Source organism: Podarcis tiliguerta, assembly GCF_965153285.1.
Source record: "Podarcis tiliguerta genome assembly, chromosome: 2".
NCBI lineage: Eukaryota > Metazoa > Chordata > Lepidosauria > Squamata > Lacertidae > Podarcis > Podarcis tiliguerta.
In genome coordinates, this window is record NC_139535.1 from 87392010 (window position 1) to 87409063 (window position 17054).

Consider the following 17054-nt stretch of genomic DNA (forward strand, 5'->3'; position numbering starts at 1 on the left):
CACAGTGAGGGGAAAAGTAGCTAACTCAGAGTTGTGTGTATCGATTGAATTTAACAAGCATCTCTCTTAGGTCAAGTATGAATATGCATTTGTCATGGTTTCTGTCCCTCTTCCATGCATGTTTATATTGCTTCTACCAAGTGTAGAAAGGAAACTACACAATTAAAAGAATACAGCTAAGGTGTACTGTGCTAGATATAGCTGCCTCCTTCCTTTTTGAAGTACTTTTGGACCTTTCTTCTCTACTTACGTTTCAGTGAATTTATTAAAAAATTTCCCTGCCTAGCCTGTGGATGCAGCTTCTTAATACTTACAATTGCTAAATATCTTCACTTCAATAGCCATTCAAATATATTGAGGGTTTTGGTATCTTTCCATTATCAGATGTATACCATTCTAGCAGCTACTTTTGACAGTGACAAAGAGTTTAACATATTTGTTAATAATGAACAAAATATGGAAATTCACATATGTCTAAAGAATGCTCTTATTTAACTAGGATAGGACAGCTTATTAGCGTCTTCCAGTGTCTTGTAATAACGTGCTAAGTTTCATTTCTGCCCTTGTAGTTTTAGTTTATGGACAATTTACTCTAGCTGTTCATAGTGCAATTTGCTTAGCTCTATTAGTAACAGGTAGGTCTGTGTTTCTCATTACAGTATTTCTTTAATGAGAATTGTGGGGACTACATTCCTTAATCCTGCTTGCAGATCCAACCAAGTGCAGTCTACAGGCATTAATAGTGATTTACCATTGGCTCAATTAACCCCCTGTTTTTGTGATCTTTTTGAGGGAGGTTGTTAGGCATCTGACAGGCCACGAAACATGGTTGTCTGCCTGCTTGGCTCACTAGTTTAGCAGCCTGCGTAAGTGGTTTCATGTGTCACTATAGTGGTATTTTTTTCCTACAAAATCAGCATTTACTTCTAAGAAAACGGAACCAAAATTTTCTAAATCTCCCCTTTGGGTTAAAATATGAATAAGATGCAATCAAACTGTGAATCATTTCTTTGGACTTAATTTTCCTCTTTAAATATTCCCATGCTTTCATCAATAATACCAAAACTGTGGTGTTTAATATTGCAGATGGCCTGTCCTTGTTTCGTATCCAACGTAAAGCCTGAAAAGGTACTGTACTAAACACTTGTTCTATATCTGTTTTTAAAAAGCCTTGAACTTCCTCCTGTACGGTAGCTAAGTGTCTCCAATTTCAGCATGCAAATGCCACCTTCCTCCAAAAAGGCTGTTAATATTCTAAATAGCTTATTTTTCCATGTAAACTCATCAGCAGATTTTGACATTTGTTGATCTCTTTCTTGATAAACCCACATTGCTTAAGAAGAGTCTATTTGTAGGTGTCATTCTTTTTAAGTGCCATAATTCCTCCTCCAGGGAAAGGTTATCTTAACCTTTTTAAGAACAGCTTAGCCAATTCTAACTTCATTTTGTATAATTTTGGTAATCTTCTAAATTAGTAATAATAAGATTCATGTCCGTCCGCATGATAGAGATATGCCAGGAGGAAAGTGCATGTTTTAACTGAAATCTGTATAATATTCACGGCAACACTTATTTCCCCATCCTGACAGAGGAGGCCCCTGCTGGTTGAGGTCACCAGGCAGAAGGGGTGTTAGCAGGTCTTGCTCCCCTGACAGCAGTGCTTTGCATTTTGCTATAGAAGTAGATAATATATTATCACCTGGAGACAGGAGCATGGCCTGCCCTTGATGATGGCAGTGTCTGGAATTATTGGCATGTTTTCTCCTCTCATGGCTGCCTTAGGTGCTGCTTATTTCCTTTGTTACAGAATCAATGGGGGCAACATACCGTATTTTTTGCTCTATAAGACTCACTTTTTCCCTCCTAAAAAGTAAGGGGAAATGTGTGTGCGTCTTATGGGGCGAATGCAGGCTGCGCAGCTATCCCAGAAGCCAGAACAGCAAGAGGGATTGCTGCTTTCACTGCGTAGTGATCCCTCTTGCTGTTCTGGCTTCTGAGATTCAGAATATTTTTTTTCTTGTTTTCCTCCTCCAAAAACTAGGTGCGTCTTGTGGTCTGGTGCGTCTTATAGAGCGAAAAATACGGTAAATGGTATCCACTCCAGTTAGTGCAACTAAATATTACCATCCAGGTTTCTAAGCTCTTACTTGCTGTAGTGAGAGGATTGCAGGCATGAGGACACTTATAGGTAAAAAGTAGGAAGGGAGGGGAGCATAAATGCCTCCTAAACCTGGAAGTTCTCTTGTGCAAGTATCTCCTAGGGAATTTTCTCTGCATCAGGACTTACTTCTGGTTTTGAAACTTGGCAGGATATATGTGGGAACCAGTTACTAACGTCTGGGTTGCACATTTACAGGGGGGAACTGACGGTGCAGAAAAACAATGTTTAAAGTATTCTGCCTGCTGATTCTCCCCCACACGTCCTCTTCTCTCCCCCCCCCCCCCACCTTTTGTGTTTGCCATATGATAGAAACACAGTTGGGAACCTCACTTTTCTCTCAGTGTTGGTATGTGTTGACATTACAATACTCTAAATTGCCTTGTGTCAGTTATGACATGTTATAAACTGTAATGAGCCCAAGAACTTAGGTTTTTATATTGATACTTGCCACCACAATCTAGCTGATGGGCAGTGACTTCAATCCTGCTTTCTGCAGGGATCAGCTGCAGTTCCCCATTGGAAAAGTCAGTTGCTCTTCCAATCCAGCCATGTCTATACCTGCCACACACCTGATTGCACATATAATGTCAGGTGTGGGGCAAATGAGTGCAATTTGGGGGAAATTGCCCACAGGCTGGAGGTTCTCAGTCCCTAAACTAGAGTGACAGGAGTTTTGGGGGGGTTAAATGTATAAATTGATTACTAAACTTTCTGTCGGGATGAGTGGCTCTTGGGTGGAAAGAGAACAGAATCTGGTGGGGAGTACTGTTGTTGGGGATGGTGCTCTGCTGGCTTTGAATAATGAATAAGGTTTTAGTTTTATATTTAATCATAGCTGAATCTTTGTATTCCCTCCACGACTTAACATTAAGATATAATGGCTTTAAATTTATTGTTATGAAGCTAGATGTAGTGTTGGGGATATGAAGTCCTCCAAGAAGTTAATCTTCCTCCTGGAAAGCAAGGATAGCTTCACCACTTCGGAGACTTGTTCCTGCCACTTTTTGCAGTGCAATTTCTGCTAAATGCCAGTAAACATACTTCAGAAATAAGTTTGAACAGAAAACCATAGTACTGTAATAGTGCTATTAAAAAAAACTTGGTGAGAGAGGTACATTGTAAAGAAGGCTGGGCAACATAGTACTGTATATTAATAAGGCCTTCTTAAGAATGTCTCAAGAACTGTTGTGTTTCACCTTGCCAGTGCATTTACAGCTAATGAACTTTTAAAGTCTCTTCCTCCACACTCTCCTCTTTCTGTATTTCCTGGCCCCATGCTGGCCTCTCAAGGCCTCTGTGGCCTTTGGCTACTTGTGCTTTCACCTGCATCACCTTGGATACATGGAAGTGACATGATGTTGTCATGCTGGTTTGTCTTCATTGCTCTTCTTAGTGGGTTGGTCCTGCTTTGCGACATCCAGAACTGAGTCACTCTGATGGAGAAACCTAGAAATGGCTTGCCAGGGGTGTTTCCTGGGTCAGCCATTCATAACCACTGTGGGTTTTAGTAATGTTGGTACAAGGACCCCTCTGCCTATGCAAAAGGGCTTCCTCTCCCTCTCCTCTCCCCCGTGTCCTTTGAATTGAGCCAATTGTACAGGCAAAAGGCCTTGAGCTAATGGGACAAGATTGCTGAATGCAACCCAGTTGCTTGTTGTTTCTCAATAGAGTGGTCACTACTCCTGTAGAGAACTCTGGGCTGGCAAGGAAGACTTGCCCATCAGTCTTCCAGTGAAAGCAGTCTTAACTCAAGGGCCAAAATGCTAAAGGAAAATAGAGAATAGAGTCCAAGGATTGCATAGAATACAAAACCGTTCATCTGCTCAACTCAGCAGCATGATTAGCTCTGGCTAAAACTCTTCCTACATCTTGGGCTGCATCTGTTGACCATCCTTTGTTTTCTGTAGGTGAGGAGATTGTTGAAGAAGCAGATAGTGAAGATCATGTCGATATCCCCAGACTCGCAGGGTGCCCTTGACCTCCCTGAAGCAGAATCTGCCGCAGCAGGTGACCAACCATCTGAAGAACCTAAAGCCGGCTTAAAATGTGAACTAGAGGACTCTGCCCATGATGCTGCAAGCTTACAAGAAGTAAAGGAAGAGCACATTGATGGAACGGGAAAAGGCATCCCTTGCGAAGCAGCTGGGCTGCAGTTGCAACCACCATTTGTACTGAAACGGAATGATGGCTCCTCAGACTACAAGCTCCAGTCAATAGAACAGGATGCTGACGACGAAGCAGCAGATGACACAGACGACACCAGCTCTGTGACCTCTTCTGCCAGCTCCACAGCCTCTTCCCAAAGCGGCAGTGGCACAGGGCGCAAGAAGAGTATCCCACTCTCCATCAAAAACCTCAAGAGGAAGCATAAGAAGAAGAAAACCAAGGTTTCCCGCGAGTTTAAGCCAGGCGACAGGTAAGGCTGCCCTTAAACATGCCGTTAAATCCTGCCAGTTCTGAGTTTTCACAGTCAAATGTGAGTGTGTGTTTAAAATGCCTGTGGCACAAGGATTTGTGCAACCTCATCAGGATGGGTTTTGAGTTCGACGGCCTGTGTAGAACGTTCACCTTGGTCATGTTTCAAGAGAAATGCAAAGAGCAAACTGCGATGACTCCATGGATGCCCAATACGAGGCAAGTGTGTGAATTCAGGTCTCACAGATCTCTGTAGAAGGAATAAAATTAACCCAATTAAAGGCACCAGTCTGACTGCCTTTTCCCATTCACTGGGACCAAGTAACCCAAAACCCCTGTTACTACTGCAGCCTTATAAACGGCTGCCTTCCGATATATGTGGGGATTTAAAAAACACTTTTGGAAAGTGTAGAATTTTCTCCAGTCTGGCGTTTCTGCTGTGCTCGGTGTAGAGGCCAACTGGAAAGTCCAGCAGTGCCGCAGTTTGTCCACCACCAGCTCCTCCAGCTTCTTCATCCACACCTTGGCCAACATGGTGGCAACGGTGGCCAATGAGGCGAGCAAGCAGGGTGGGTAGTTGAGTCCACCAGGCAGGAAAGAGAAAAAGGCCACAATAAACATGCTAAAGGAGGCTCAAGAGGATCCCAGGTGCCAGAATGAGCTTGCAGCTGGTGACTGGGAACTCTGCGTCGGTCTCAGCGTCTGGGCCGCTGCCAATGGAAGGCATGAAGCGGAGGGCGCCAGCTGGCAGGGGTGGAGGATGAGATGTGGGGGTGGGGCGAGGGGGCTCTGCTCCAGATCCCTGCACCTCAGAAATGGAGTCAAGGAGGGCAGAGCAATGAAGAAAGGTAGCACTTACTCTTTATGCAGGACACTAGTCTCTACACATACACTCCACGCTCCTATGTGTCCTCCATCAAGGGAAGGACAAAGCATTATCCCCATTGGTTGGCGCATTCCATCCAGGCAAACACAGTCAAGGGCCAGTACTGGATGTGGCTGGGGAGGGGAGATAGAGAGGCCTGTGAAGAGTCCCAAGGAAGGGCAGATAGAGAGGCTTGGGGGACTACGTTTAAACCATGGGCCTAAGGTTTCCACTCCTGCTTTAAGAAGTACTGTATATGAGCTGCAGTATCATGCCCATTCAACTGTAAGATGTCAGTCCAACCTCTTTTACCACCATCAAAAAGAGGGGGAAATTAAGCTGTGAGGCAATAGGCATGCCTCACCATTTTAAGTTTACAAGTGACTATAAGGTGGTTTAAAATCAAGTACATACAGCACGGACAACTAGGTTATCTGTTAGTCACTACCCATTGCTTCCAGCCAATTAGATAAAATTGCAAGTTCATCTTGAATCGTGTCCTTCAAGCCTAAAAATATATATAAAAGCTTTTTTAGAAATTAATGGTACCCAGAGTGTTTTCTGCAGCAGCTGGCCAAGATCGTTCTTGAGACATTTTGGGCCACTTGTTCTTCCCATTTAGATAGAACAATGGTTGGTGCTTGATGAGAACAGAAGCTGCTGAAGCACATAGTTGAAAGGAGCCAGTTTCATCTGATGTGATTGCTATTGGTGGGATCAGAAGGCCCCATTTTGTCTGACTCCACTTGCTGTAGGAGGCGTCTTCTGTAATTCGCTGCCTTTTTTGGTCACAGGGTTGCTGTGGAAGTGGTGACCACGATGACTTCAGCTGATGTGATGTGGCAGGATGGCACAGTGGAGAAAACCATTCGTTCCAATGAGCTGTTTCCTGTCCATCACTTGGACAACAATGAGTTTTGCCCTGGGGATTTTGTGGTGGACAAAAGAGGTAATTGGTGTGATGTGCATTGCTTTCACCTTTACAATTGTATTTTGAGTCTTGATCTTTAGACTGCCAATAACATTGAATGTAATAACACCAACATTGTCCGCTTTTACCATTTTTCCTGAGAATCTTAACTTGTTGATGATCTTTGACCCTCACAATTGTTAAAGTAATAAATTGGAAAATGTGGCACCCCTTTGTATTCAGGCAGTAGTGAAAGGTGTTATTGCCTATTCATCATATTGTAAATTGATCTATCCTGGTGTTTTTAAAAAAACATACAGGTAGTCCTCCTCTTGAGATACCAAGTACCTCAGATACAATATGGCAACTGTGCCTATTATATTTGGCAGATAGAATTTCTCCAAAGAAAATAAGCCACTCTTCAGTTTGTGTCTAAAATCTGTCTCCATACAGTATTTTCATTAGTGGACCATGGATGAAAGGAAAAGGGGCTGTATTCATTTAAATAGGATTAGCACTAGCGCAGTGTGATTTCCCCCCTCTCCTCCCCTATGTGTGCCCCATGCTATCCCCAAATCTGCTCCAGAGAGTTGGGGGAACCCTCAGACCATATTTAGTGGGTGCACAGGGGGAGGAGAGGGAAACAATCCACTTAATTCTATGTTGAAATGACCCAAGGAGCTCAAATAAGTGTTTGAATATTCTTTCTACTTATCTATTAAGAGATTTCCAGTCCATAACAGACTCCCACAAGAGGTGGTGGACTCTCCTTCCTTTGGAGGCTTTTAAGCATTGGTTGGATGGCCATCTGTTATGGATGATCTAGTTCAGGGGTGGCCAACTCCCAAGAGACTGTGATCTACTCACAGTTAAAAACTGGCAGTGATCTACCCCCTTTTTAGGGGTTCAGGTCATATTTATGGAGCTTTTTTAGGGAGGAGGAAAGAAAGCACTTTTGGGGGGGGGCAGGGCTAAAATGTTGAGCTTCTTTAGGGGAGCCCAAGTTATTGGGCGGTTGGACTGGATGACCCTTGGGGTGCCTTCCAATTTTGCAACCCTATTATTCTAATCCTGGTGGAATATTAGTCCTTTTCCCACTGTTGTTTGCCTAAGCCTCTAGAAAAAGAGGATTTGACGCTTCAGTATGCTGCTCTCTCTTATTGGAGTCTTCTTTCTTCAACCCTAAATAGCACAGGGTTCTCAGGATCCTGGGATGTATGGAGTGGTGCAGTCAGGTGACCATGTTGGCCGCACCTGTGTGGTGAAATGGTTCAAGTTGAGGCCTAGTGGAGATGATGTTGAGGTAAGAAGCAAAGGTCCTCGTCTTGTGTGCCCTTATTATGTTTATGTGGACTTTTATTCATTGTACACTTCAGTACACTGGAAAAGCTGTATTTAAAAGTGATAGATACTGCGCTGACTTTTTTCCTTTCCAATCTTTTCCCCAATAAACCCTAATGCGGATTTTATCTTTTTTCAATGCCAGATCAAGGTTAGGTGTATGTAACCTCTCCTAACCTGAGAGGATACTCTCAGATCCTCTTACTGGAGCCTCCTTTATGTTAAATGTTAACCTGGGCAGATTGATTTGTTCTCATCCTCTGTTTTGGTGCCATGTGGGGGAGAACAGGAGCCCTGAATGAGTGTATTGTAGAAGGTTAGAGCTTGGTGCAGATGGACAGGACTGTACAGTCCTCCTTTCACGTGACTCTACCACTTTGGAAATGCACGTGGAGGTTTCTTGTTCTGAATCTTCCACCGCAGTGTGGTAAAAGTTGTGAGTGCCTGCCTGTTTTAGTCAACTCTTCAGAGCTCTTTTAAAGATTATATATGCATGAGGCCTTGTACCAGATATCTCAACGTAGCAGCATTGAGCAGAATGTCTTGAGCTTCAGGCTGTTGTTCTTGGAAGCATTTAGGAATTGGAAAATCTGAACGAGGATTGGTCTTAAACATGGTGTGTTCTTTGCCAGCTGATTGGGGAGGAGGAGGATGTCAGTGTGTATGACATCGCTGATCACCCAGACTTCCGCTTCCGCACGACTGATTTTGTGATCCGCATTGGGAATGCGGAGGATGGTGCTTCAGTTGGTGAAAATGAGGTAGGTCTTGCATTTCCTTGAGGCCTAATACTGCGGGAGGGGGAAATGCAGTTGCCAGATTCCTCTGTGCCTTGGTTTGGACTGAAAAGGGATAGACCGTCCTGTCCTGCTTAGTGTTCCTAATAGACATGCATCCTTGCACACTTTCTAGAAGAAGAGAGGCTATTCTTTTTCGGCACATACATAGAACTGAGGTCCTCCCCTTGTAGCAGATGCAATAGCTAACCGGAACGTAACAATGAGGTCATCGGAATCTATCGGCTGCAGAAGCGTAAAGCTTACATAATTTGAGTGGAGAGATGATACATGCATGAATTAATAGCCTAAAAGGCCATCATGCCTCTTCCTAATTGCCTTCTTCAGTAATGAAGCTGTGTAGAGAAATCTGCAGACCTGAAACTTCTAAACAGCTTATGAACACAGACTTACTCGGCTTCGGGTACAATTTTAATTGGGCTTTTTAAAGTCTCGTCTCCGGCATCGTATTGAACATTGCTGAGCAAGTGACAGAGACAGCCTATTGTGAACATGTTCAGCATATATAGAAGGCCAGGTTCAGTGGGGATCATCTCTGTGAGGAAACCACATAAAGACGCCATCTGCCGAGGGGGAAAAGGTTTGAAAGGCTCAAAACGCCAATTCCTCAATCCACCGCAAGATGGCAGCCCTGTAAAACACTTTAAAAATGGATTCTTCAGAGAGACTGGAGATGAGTAGCGCTGAGGTCGTTTTAATGTACAGTTCACTGTCTTTGAGGTGGATTTGTTTTGGAAATATCCTGCACCGGACATCCCCCTCCGTAAAATTGCAGCAGCAGCAGCAAGAATCATTACAATTTCTCTTAGCTTACTCTGTTGATATCCTCCTCTTGCTTATGCATCCCACTTGCTTGAAGAAAGTAGTTGCTAACTGCTGGTATTCTAGAAGGTCGAGTTCAGCTGGCTCTAAGGCTTGTTGTGTTTGTTTCCGTAGCCCTCTGTGGGTCAGGTGGCCCGTGTGGATTTCAGCAGCAAAGTGGAAGTTGTGTGGGCTGATAACTCCAGGACAATCGTTCTGCCACAGGTAAGCTGCCTCTACTTGATGGAGCTGTTGTTCATTGGGTCCCATGCCTTTATAGCAAGGAGGGGGCATTTTGTCTGAAACTGGGAATGCTTGTTTCTTCTCTTTCATCAGCTCTTACATTTGCTTTGAATTTGTTGAACCTTGGAAATGGATTGCTCTAAGTCAGGGGTCACCAAGTCAGTGACTGTGGGCACCATGGTGCCCATGAACATTTTCACTTGTGCTCCTGGACTGATGCCCAAGACTCTGAACTTTCATTAAAAGAAAGCTATGGGGCAAAACCTTCCAAGCAATTCCTGTGACTTGAGAGTGAGTATGGTGTGGTCACTTTGTATATTTTTCCTGGTACTGAGGAACATATCTTGTTGCTACTAGACAGTGGCAGCATCTATATGTGTGTGTGTAAAATCAATATTGTGTGATCTTACAATCAGGACGAGCAGGACTTAGCTGACTTCCCATGTTAAGCATAAGCTTGCCAGGAGTGGCTTTCTCTCTAATTTTGTGTTATGCCATGCGGCTTGTGGCAGCCATTTTGTGTTATGCCACCCCCACCCACCCCAAAAACAGCTGTTTTGTGACTGGAGCACTCTGCACACTCAGTGAATTAAAAATGTGCCCCCTGGTCCTAAAAGGTTGGCAATTGCTGCTCTGGATGCAAGCTGTTGATGAAACCGACTTGTGGCACTACTGGTGTCTCTTTATTCTGCAGTCTAAACTTGCTGCTTCCGTTTTCGTTCTCTGCAAAAGCCAGGATCCTTTGAATGCCTTTGCAGGGAATTTTTTTTATGCAAGGAGTTTTCCTAGTAGCTCCTGCCTGCAATCTGCAGTTCCCCCTTTGTCCTTAGCCCATCCTTTTCTTCCTTTTCTGACATACACCTCACACGTTTTCAGAAGGTCAATGAAGACTTTTGTTTCAGTGGGCCTTTGCATGTTGAGGCCTATAGATTAACAAGTTATTTGGAACTTTAGGTTGCAGCAGCGGGAACTGCTAGATGGAGTTTTGGGTTTTCTGATGCTGCTGACTTGTACTCTCTCTGCTGGCTTTTAACTTAAGTCAGGGAAGAGGAGCGTGTGGCCATCCAAATAGTGATGGACCACAGCTCCCGTTGCCCCTGACGATGAGTGGCCATGCTGGCTGCGCCTGATGGGATTTGGAGTTCACCAACATCTGGAGATGCTCCCACTCCCAATTTTAAGTGGATCCAAGGAATTGCGAGCAGAGTTCCACTCGTGCCGAAGGGCTTCCCCGCTCTCACCTTCCTGGGTGTGCAGACCCTTTTGTGTCCTTCCAGAAGCATCTCCTGCAGCTTTGCAGGACCTGTTTGGATGGTGCACAAAGGGCTATTTGGATCCAAGCCATCCTTTTCATTTTCTCCCATGATTAGCTGCTTTGAGGGCTCTGTGGAGCCACCTTGATGGGATGGAAGGTATAAAATAAAACCTCAGCTATGGCACTTGTGCCACTGATTCCTGTGAAGGAAATTTTTGAGTTAAAGTACATGTAGCATGCATGTAGCCCTCTCAACGCTTGCATAGAAAGCAATATGAAGTGCAGGTAGGAACATTTCTCCAAAATAAACCCCAAAGGAGAAACCCATTGCTCTGGTTCAACAGCTTTCTAATTTTTCATATTTACTTGCATGTCAAGGAACCTCTACGTATTGCAGAAGATTCTTTGTGAGGAGGTGCTAGGGTATGCACACAGTTGAAGCAAAGTCCTGGTTAGGACTGTTGGCCTACGTTGTCACACATTGTAGGGTGCATTCAGTTTATGCCCTCAATGCTTTCCCGATAGCTATGTTATAAACACTTGTACACAGTGGATCTCATTGACAAAACAGATCTTTCAAGGAAGCCCGGGATTCATGGAAAAGCACTGCCCTAGCATATCTCCACATGCATGAACGATTGTAAAATAATACCCTTAGTTGAATTAGAGAAAGGGAGGAGGAGCAGATGAAATAGAATGGTTTGGGAATAAGCTTATGGGGCAGGGCAGGCAACATGGCAACTTTCGGGTGCTGTTAGACTCCATCTCCCATCAGCCTCAGCCAGCATGACCAGTGGCCCAGGATTATGGGAGTTTGAGTCCAACATTTATCTGGAGGACACACTGTTGACTACCCCAAGGATTTCACTAGCTTGAGCATCTGCAGTGCAGCAACCATGCTCCCTGCCCCCATTTCCAGTTTTCCTGCTTCTAGAACACTGATGATCAGAGTGTGTGTAGCATCCTTGCATAAGCTGGTGTTTCTAGGTGAAAAAGATCCGCTGGGAGAGGCATTACAGCTAAATTTGTCCCAAAGCAACGTTAGAGGAGACCGCAGTACTGAAAGCTTTTTAGCTCATGCCTGGTCTCTTCATTTCCAGACAGCTGCTGCGTCTCTGCTATAGCCAGCACCCGCAGTGGTTTGCTTTTGCCTCAGAAGCCTGTTCATGTGCATAAATGCTTGGCATTCGAGGCTTTCTTTTTCTGAACCAGCAGTTCTCCTTTAATTGCAGCAGAATGGTCCAGTGCCTGAGCTATGGAAGTGGGATACAAAGCCCTCTGCTGTCTCCCTTCCCACTCCTGTCACATGTGATCAGATCACAGGTCTGGCGTACACTTCCACAAAGGACAACTGTCTCCATACAATTCTGCACCCAACCTATAATAAAAGTTTATACCGTTTTTTAAAAAAAACCTGTTAATTTGATTTGTGGTTGTAGATTAAGGTGGACAGCAAACGGAGGTTCCCCAGAAAAGTACTACTTCTGCAGCTACCAATGCTTCTATATATATATTTTCCCCCTTCATCATGGCAGGGATCTGTGAAAAGGTGTACTGGAGACCATATGCGGAAGGGTATCTGTACATCTCATGCAACCTCCAAGACATCTTTGTTAAATTCCCCTGCAGTTTGAGCAGAAAGAAAATTGGGCTGGGTGGTGGAGGACAAGAGGGCCGTATTCTGAAAAGTCACATCCCTAATATACACAACAGAGATCAGAAGAGGCACACCGTGGAAACAGAGTGCTGTGGAGTGCAGCAGCTTGAAGATTATTCGGATCATAAGAATAGCTCCGTGTAGGAGGAAAGCGATAGGCATTTCCGTGTAGTTCACAGGTTGTCATTTTGAAAGTGGAGGGTTTGGTCCTGTTCCGACAAAAACATCAAGCAGCTTATCAAAAACGGCAAGGGAGAAATGTGATAAATGGCAGCATGGAGTAAATAGACTTGTTAAGAAGAGTTCAGTATCCTGGGATCTTCCGTCTAGCAGAGTTAATGCGTGCTGCTCTCTAGTCTGCTGCAGATTTTCAAGCTCACTGTAGCCTTTTTATAAACTGCTCCAGTTAACCCAGGGTGCCCTACTTTTTGAGGGTAAAGTGCTGATTCAGAATCCTGTAGACGGGTATTGCATAAGATCTGCAGTCGAGGCATGTAGGATCCACCTGAAAGTCAGTCCAGTGGGAGTTTGCCTAGTGATGGGCAAATCTGTCCATTTTGTTTTTTCTTCGTTACTCATTCTTTCAATCTCGGATTCAGTTCTCCTCATTTCCACATCAGTATGCGTGCAATATTTTTGAAGTCCGCATGAAAATTGTACATGTTTTTGCCTAATATATGAGGGAGGTTTCCACAGAGCACTAAACAGATTGTTCCATCAATTTCTCCTCTCCTCCCCCTGAGCGCTTCTCCGGGGATTCTCCCAACTTCCCCATAGAGCCGAATTGTGAGAGGGGGAATCCCCATTGCAGTGGCAGAAGTCCTTGCTCATGCTTCCGGTTAGTTGAATCTGGCACTGTGTTTTGGGGTGCAGCTTTCCCTTACAATAGAAATCATTTTTGTACATGATTTTCACTAATCTAAGTATTTTGCACACACTTTCCCTAATATATACTTTGTTCTCTTTTTATTTATTTATTTTTGGTTGGAGAAGTGCATCACGCCATTCAGAAAGAGTAGGATAGCAGTGTTTTGGTTCGTGTGTTATTTTAGGAAGTGAGCATTAGGTAGACTCGCATTAAAACTAATTTCTCCCCCAGCGTCTGCTTCTAATGTGTCCTTAGAGTGAAGAAATGCTTCTATAGCTCATCCCCTTTTACTGGTGGGATGACAACCCTTTTTCTTAATTAACAGATCTCTCTCTCTCTCTCTCTCTCTCTGGCTTCTAGCATTTGTATAACATAGAATCTGAGATGGATGAAGAAACAGACCTTGATTCCATAGACGGCAGCACGAGTGGCGCCTCTTCAGATGAATGGGAAGATGAGAGTGACAGCTGGGAGACGGACAACGGCCTCATGGAAGATGACCACTCCAAAGCAGAGGAAGCTGAGCCTGAGGAGCCACCTGTGGAAGAGGTGAAAAAAGTAGAGGAGCAAGTTCAAGGTGCTGTGGCAATGGCAGTGGCTGACTTGGCAGCTGATAAATCAGGCAAGGAAGGGACCCCAAAGAGCTTCCGAGAGTTGAAGGAGGCCATCAAGATCTTGGAGAGCCTGAAGAACATGACCGTTGAGCAGCTGTTGACGGGCTACCCGACTTCTCCGACGGTCGAACCCGAGAAGCCCACCCGCGAGAAGAAGTTCCTGGACGATATCAAGAAGCTGCAGGAGAATCTGAAGAAGACCCTGGACAACGTAGCGATTGTGGAAGAAGAAAAGATGGAGGCCATGGCAGAGGCAGAAAAGAAGGAAGAGAGAGAGGCGCAGACGCAGACCCCAGTGACGTCAGAGTGGCCTAGCGAGACTCCTGTGCTTTGCCAGCAGAATGGAGGCAAGCCTGGCGTTACATTCACCAGTGCCAAGGGGGAAGTCTTCTCTGTACTGGAGTGTGCCCCAGGTGAGTGGCAGGCAACCACCTTTCAGGGAAGGCAGTGCTAGACAATAAAGCGGCAGCATCCCTCTTTCACTCTATAGAAGCCTGTATTTAAAGTTGGGATAAAGGTAAACTTTGCAGAATTTGTGTCTATACTTCAGCATGTGCCTCAACTTGCATTCAGTCTCTTGCACTTAATGGTCTGTTGCAAATAAACAACAACACTTTCAAAACACATTGCATTTTGTTACTGTACTTAGAAGCCATTTTATCCCATTGTTTGGCAGCTGCTACAACAACAACAACAACAACAACAACAACAACAATTTATTTATACCCCGCCCATCTGGCTGGGTTTCCCCAGTCACTCTGGGCGGCTCCCAAACACTATAAAACATCAGACCTTCACATGGTTGCCTTCAGGTGTCTTAGAAGAAAAGTCAGATAGTTGTTTATTTCCTTGACATCTGATGGGAGGGCGTTCCACAGGGCAGGCGCCACTACTGAGAAGGCCCTCTGCCTGGTTCCCTGTAACCTCCTTGCAGTGAGGGAACTGCCAGAAGGCCTTTGGCGCTGTAGGTGTTTGTAGACACTGCAATTACCTGCATTTTACAAATATGCATTGTATTTTATCATTGCTGTTTTTCATGAATAATTACCTATTGAGTAAAATTTAGTTTAGTAAAAGTCAGGTAGTCCTGACTTTTTACATTGTATCTTGGTGTAATAACTGGCCATGGATTATTCTTCTTTGTCTCTGAGAGGTGTTTTCATGGCTGAGCTTTTTATGTGGCCTGGGAGGAAAGATGTGATGGAAACACCTGCTAGCTTTTTTGACCACGAATAGAAGGGTAGAATATAAGAACCATATCTTTCTCCTTCACCAACTAGCATAATATTTTAAGCAATTTCTGACCAGTATCAGGCAAAAGCAACACAATCTCCTTAAGGATAATTCCATGGTTGTGTGGGGTGGGAGGTTCTTTTAACCCACTGTCTTGGTTTTTTCATTGTCCCATTAGATAGCCATGCCTTCAAGAAAATGGAATTCCAGCCTCCAGAAGCCAAGAAGTTTTTCAGCACAGTGAGGAAAGAAATGGCCCTGCTAGCAACCTCGTTGCCAGATGGTATCATGGTCAAAACCTTTGAAGACAGAATGGTAAGTTCACACAACCCAGTGTGTATTTGACACTCCACCAAGCGTGTTTTGGTACTCCTCATCCTTGTTAGAGCTGTCACCATTGAAACACAAGCCAGGATCCAAACAACGACTCCATCGTCTAAGATGCATCCTAGTTGAAGGAACCATATCGTTCATTTGTGAAGACCTTGGCCAGCCTTCAGGCAGATAGAAAAGTGTTTCATTTTCCTCCTGCAGCCATCTATCACTAGCATCTCTGCTTCTGACTTGTTCGGCTTATACAGCAGTTGTGAATAATCCCATTATTGTGTCCTGTGTGTTCATCTCACACTTTTGCATAGAGTACAGTGTAGAAACTTTGCATTCATTCAAACATAACTGAATGCTATAAAAAAGAATAAAGAGCAGAAAAATGACAATATATTCCAGAAAACTTCCTTAAGCACCCGCAAAATTGATTAAAATAACCCATCTTGTTACTTACGGTGGCTATCTATCACACCAAAAGAAATCTGACATTCTCTTTGGCCACGGCAATAGCAAATAAATGCTTTCAATGTTGCATTCTGTTACACCAGCAAGTAAAATAACTGTTTTGCTGACTCAACAGGAACTAAATTCTAGGAGCTGGGTTAAGTACTTTTGCTCTAATATTTTCATAAATGGAACAAGTGGGGGAGCAGGGGGTGAAGTTCAATAGCTTTACCAACACAGTGCTGTTATCTGGCATGCAGCCCATGTAATGTAATGTTGCTATTTTCCTAGTTAACGCTGCAGAGGCTCCCCGGAAGTTGAAGTTGATTTTTCTTCATGGAATTATGCTTTGGCTTGTGATCTCTTCACAGGATCTCTTTTCGGCACTCGTCAAAGGACCTACGCGCACACCATATGAGGATGGCCTCTTTTTATTTGACATCCAACTTCCCAACATCTACCCGGCTGTCCCCCCTCTCTTCCGTTACCTCTCCCAGTGTAGTGGGAGACTGAACCCCAACTTGTATGACAATGGAAAAGTCTGCGTAAGCCTTTTGGGGACCTGGATAGGCAAGGTAATACAACTTCAAACTATTTCCATTGGCTCCTCCAAGTACCGTTGTATAAATTGCCACAGATTGCTCCTCCTCCTCTTCTTCTTCTTCTTCCTCTTCCTCTTCTAAATCTCCTTCATTTTTTCCTCTCAAAAGACAAGGTTAGGGTGCTGTGCTAGCAGTTTGAAGGTACTACTCTAAACTACAGTTTGCTGCCCATGCACATATCTCAGAAGTATATATGCACCCCTTAACTGTAGCTTGCGAGTGTTAAACCATGGGCTTAGTTAATGGGCTCCATAGCTTTCTGCTGGAAGGCTTCCATTCTCCCAGCCGGTCACAGCCACGGCTCAGAGAAGTGCTCCTAAGTTTATGAAGGAAGCAGAATAGCACGTAGCAAAATGACACAAGAAGCTTTCGTCAGAAAAGGCTTCCTTTCTTGACGACACGCTTCAGAGCTCTTTCCCAGCCTACCTCACTATTAAAAGCTGACATGATATATAAGTGGAACCTCACTACTGAAATCCGTTGTGGCTCAAAACACAATCACTCCATCAGATCTTATATAC

General features: G+C 44.2%; 1 protein-coding gene across 2 annotated transcripts in view; it reads left to right on the top strand.

The window, feature by feature from the left end:
* UBE2O (ubiquitin conjugating enzyme E2 O) overlaps window positions 1–17054 on the top strand; it is a 56333-nt gene that overhangs the window by 36747 nt on the left and 2532 nt on the right. Inside the window, exons 9-17 of one of the 2 annotated variants that reach the window (XM_083429843.1) lie at window positions 1087–1128; window positions 4069–4577; window positions 6236–6390; window positions 7542–7654; window positions 8325–8453; window positions 9426–9515; window positions 13674–14340; window positions 15339–15475; window positions 16303–16506. In XM_083429843.1, the coding sequence (XP_083285969.1) occupies window positions 1087–1128; window positions 4069–4577; window positions 6236–6390; window positions 7542–7654; window positions 8325–8453; window positions 9426–9515; window positions 13674–14340; window positions 15339–15475; window positions 16303–16506 (2046 nt within the window). The remainder of the gene's footprint in view (window positions 1–1086; window positions 1129–4068; window positions 4578–6235; window positions 6391–7541; window positions 7655–8324; window positions 8454–9425; window positions 9516–13673; window positions 14341–15338; window positions 15476–16302; window positions 16507–17054) is intronic. The other variant, XM_083429844.1, reaches the window with a different exon arrangement.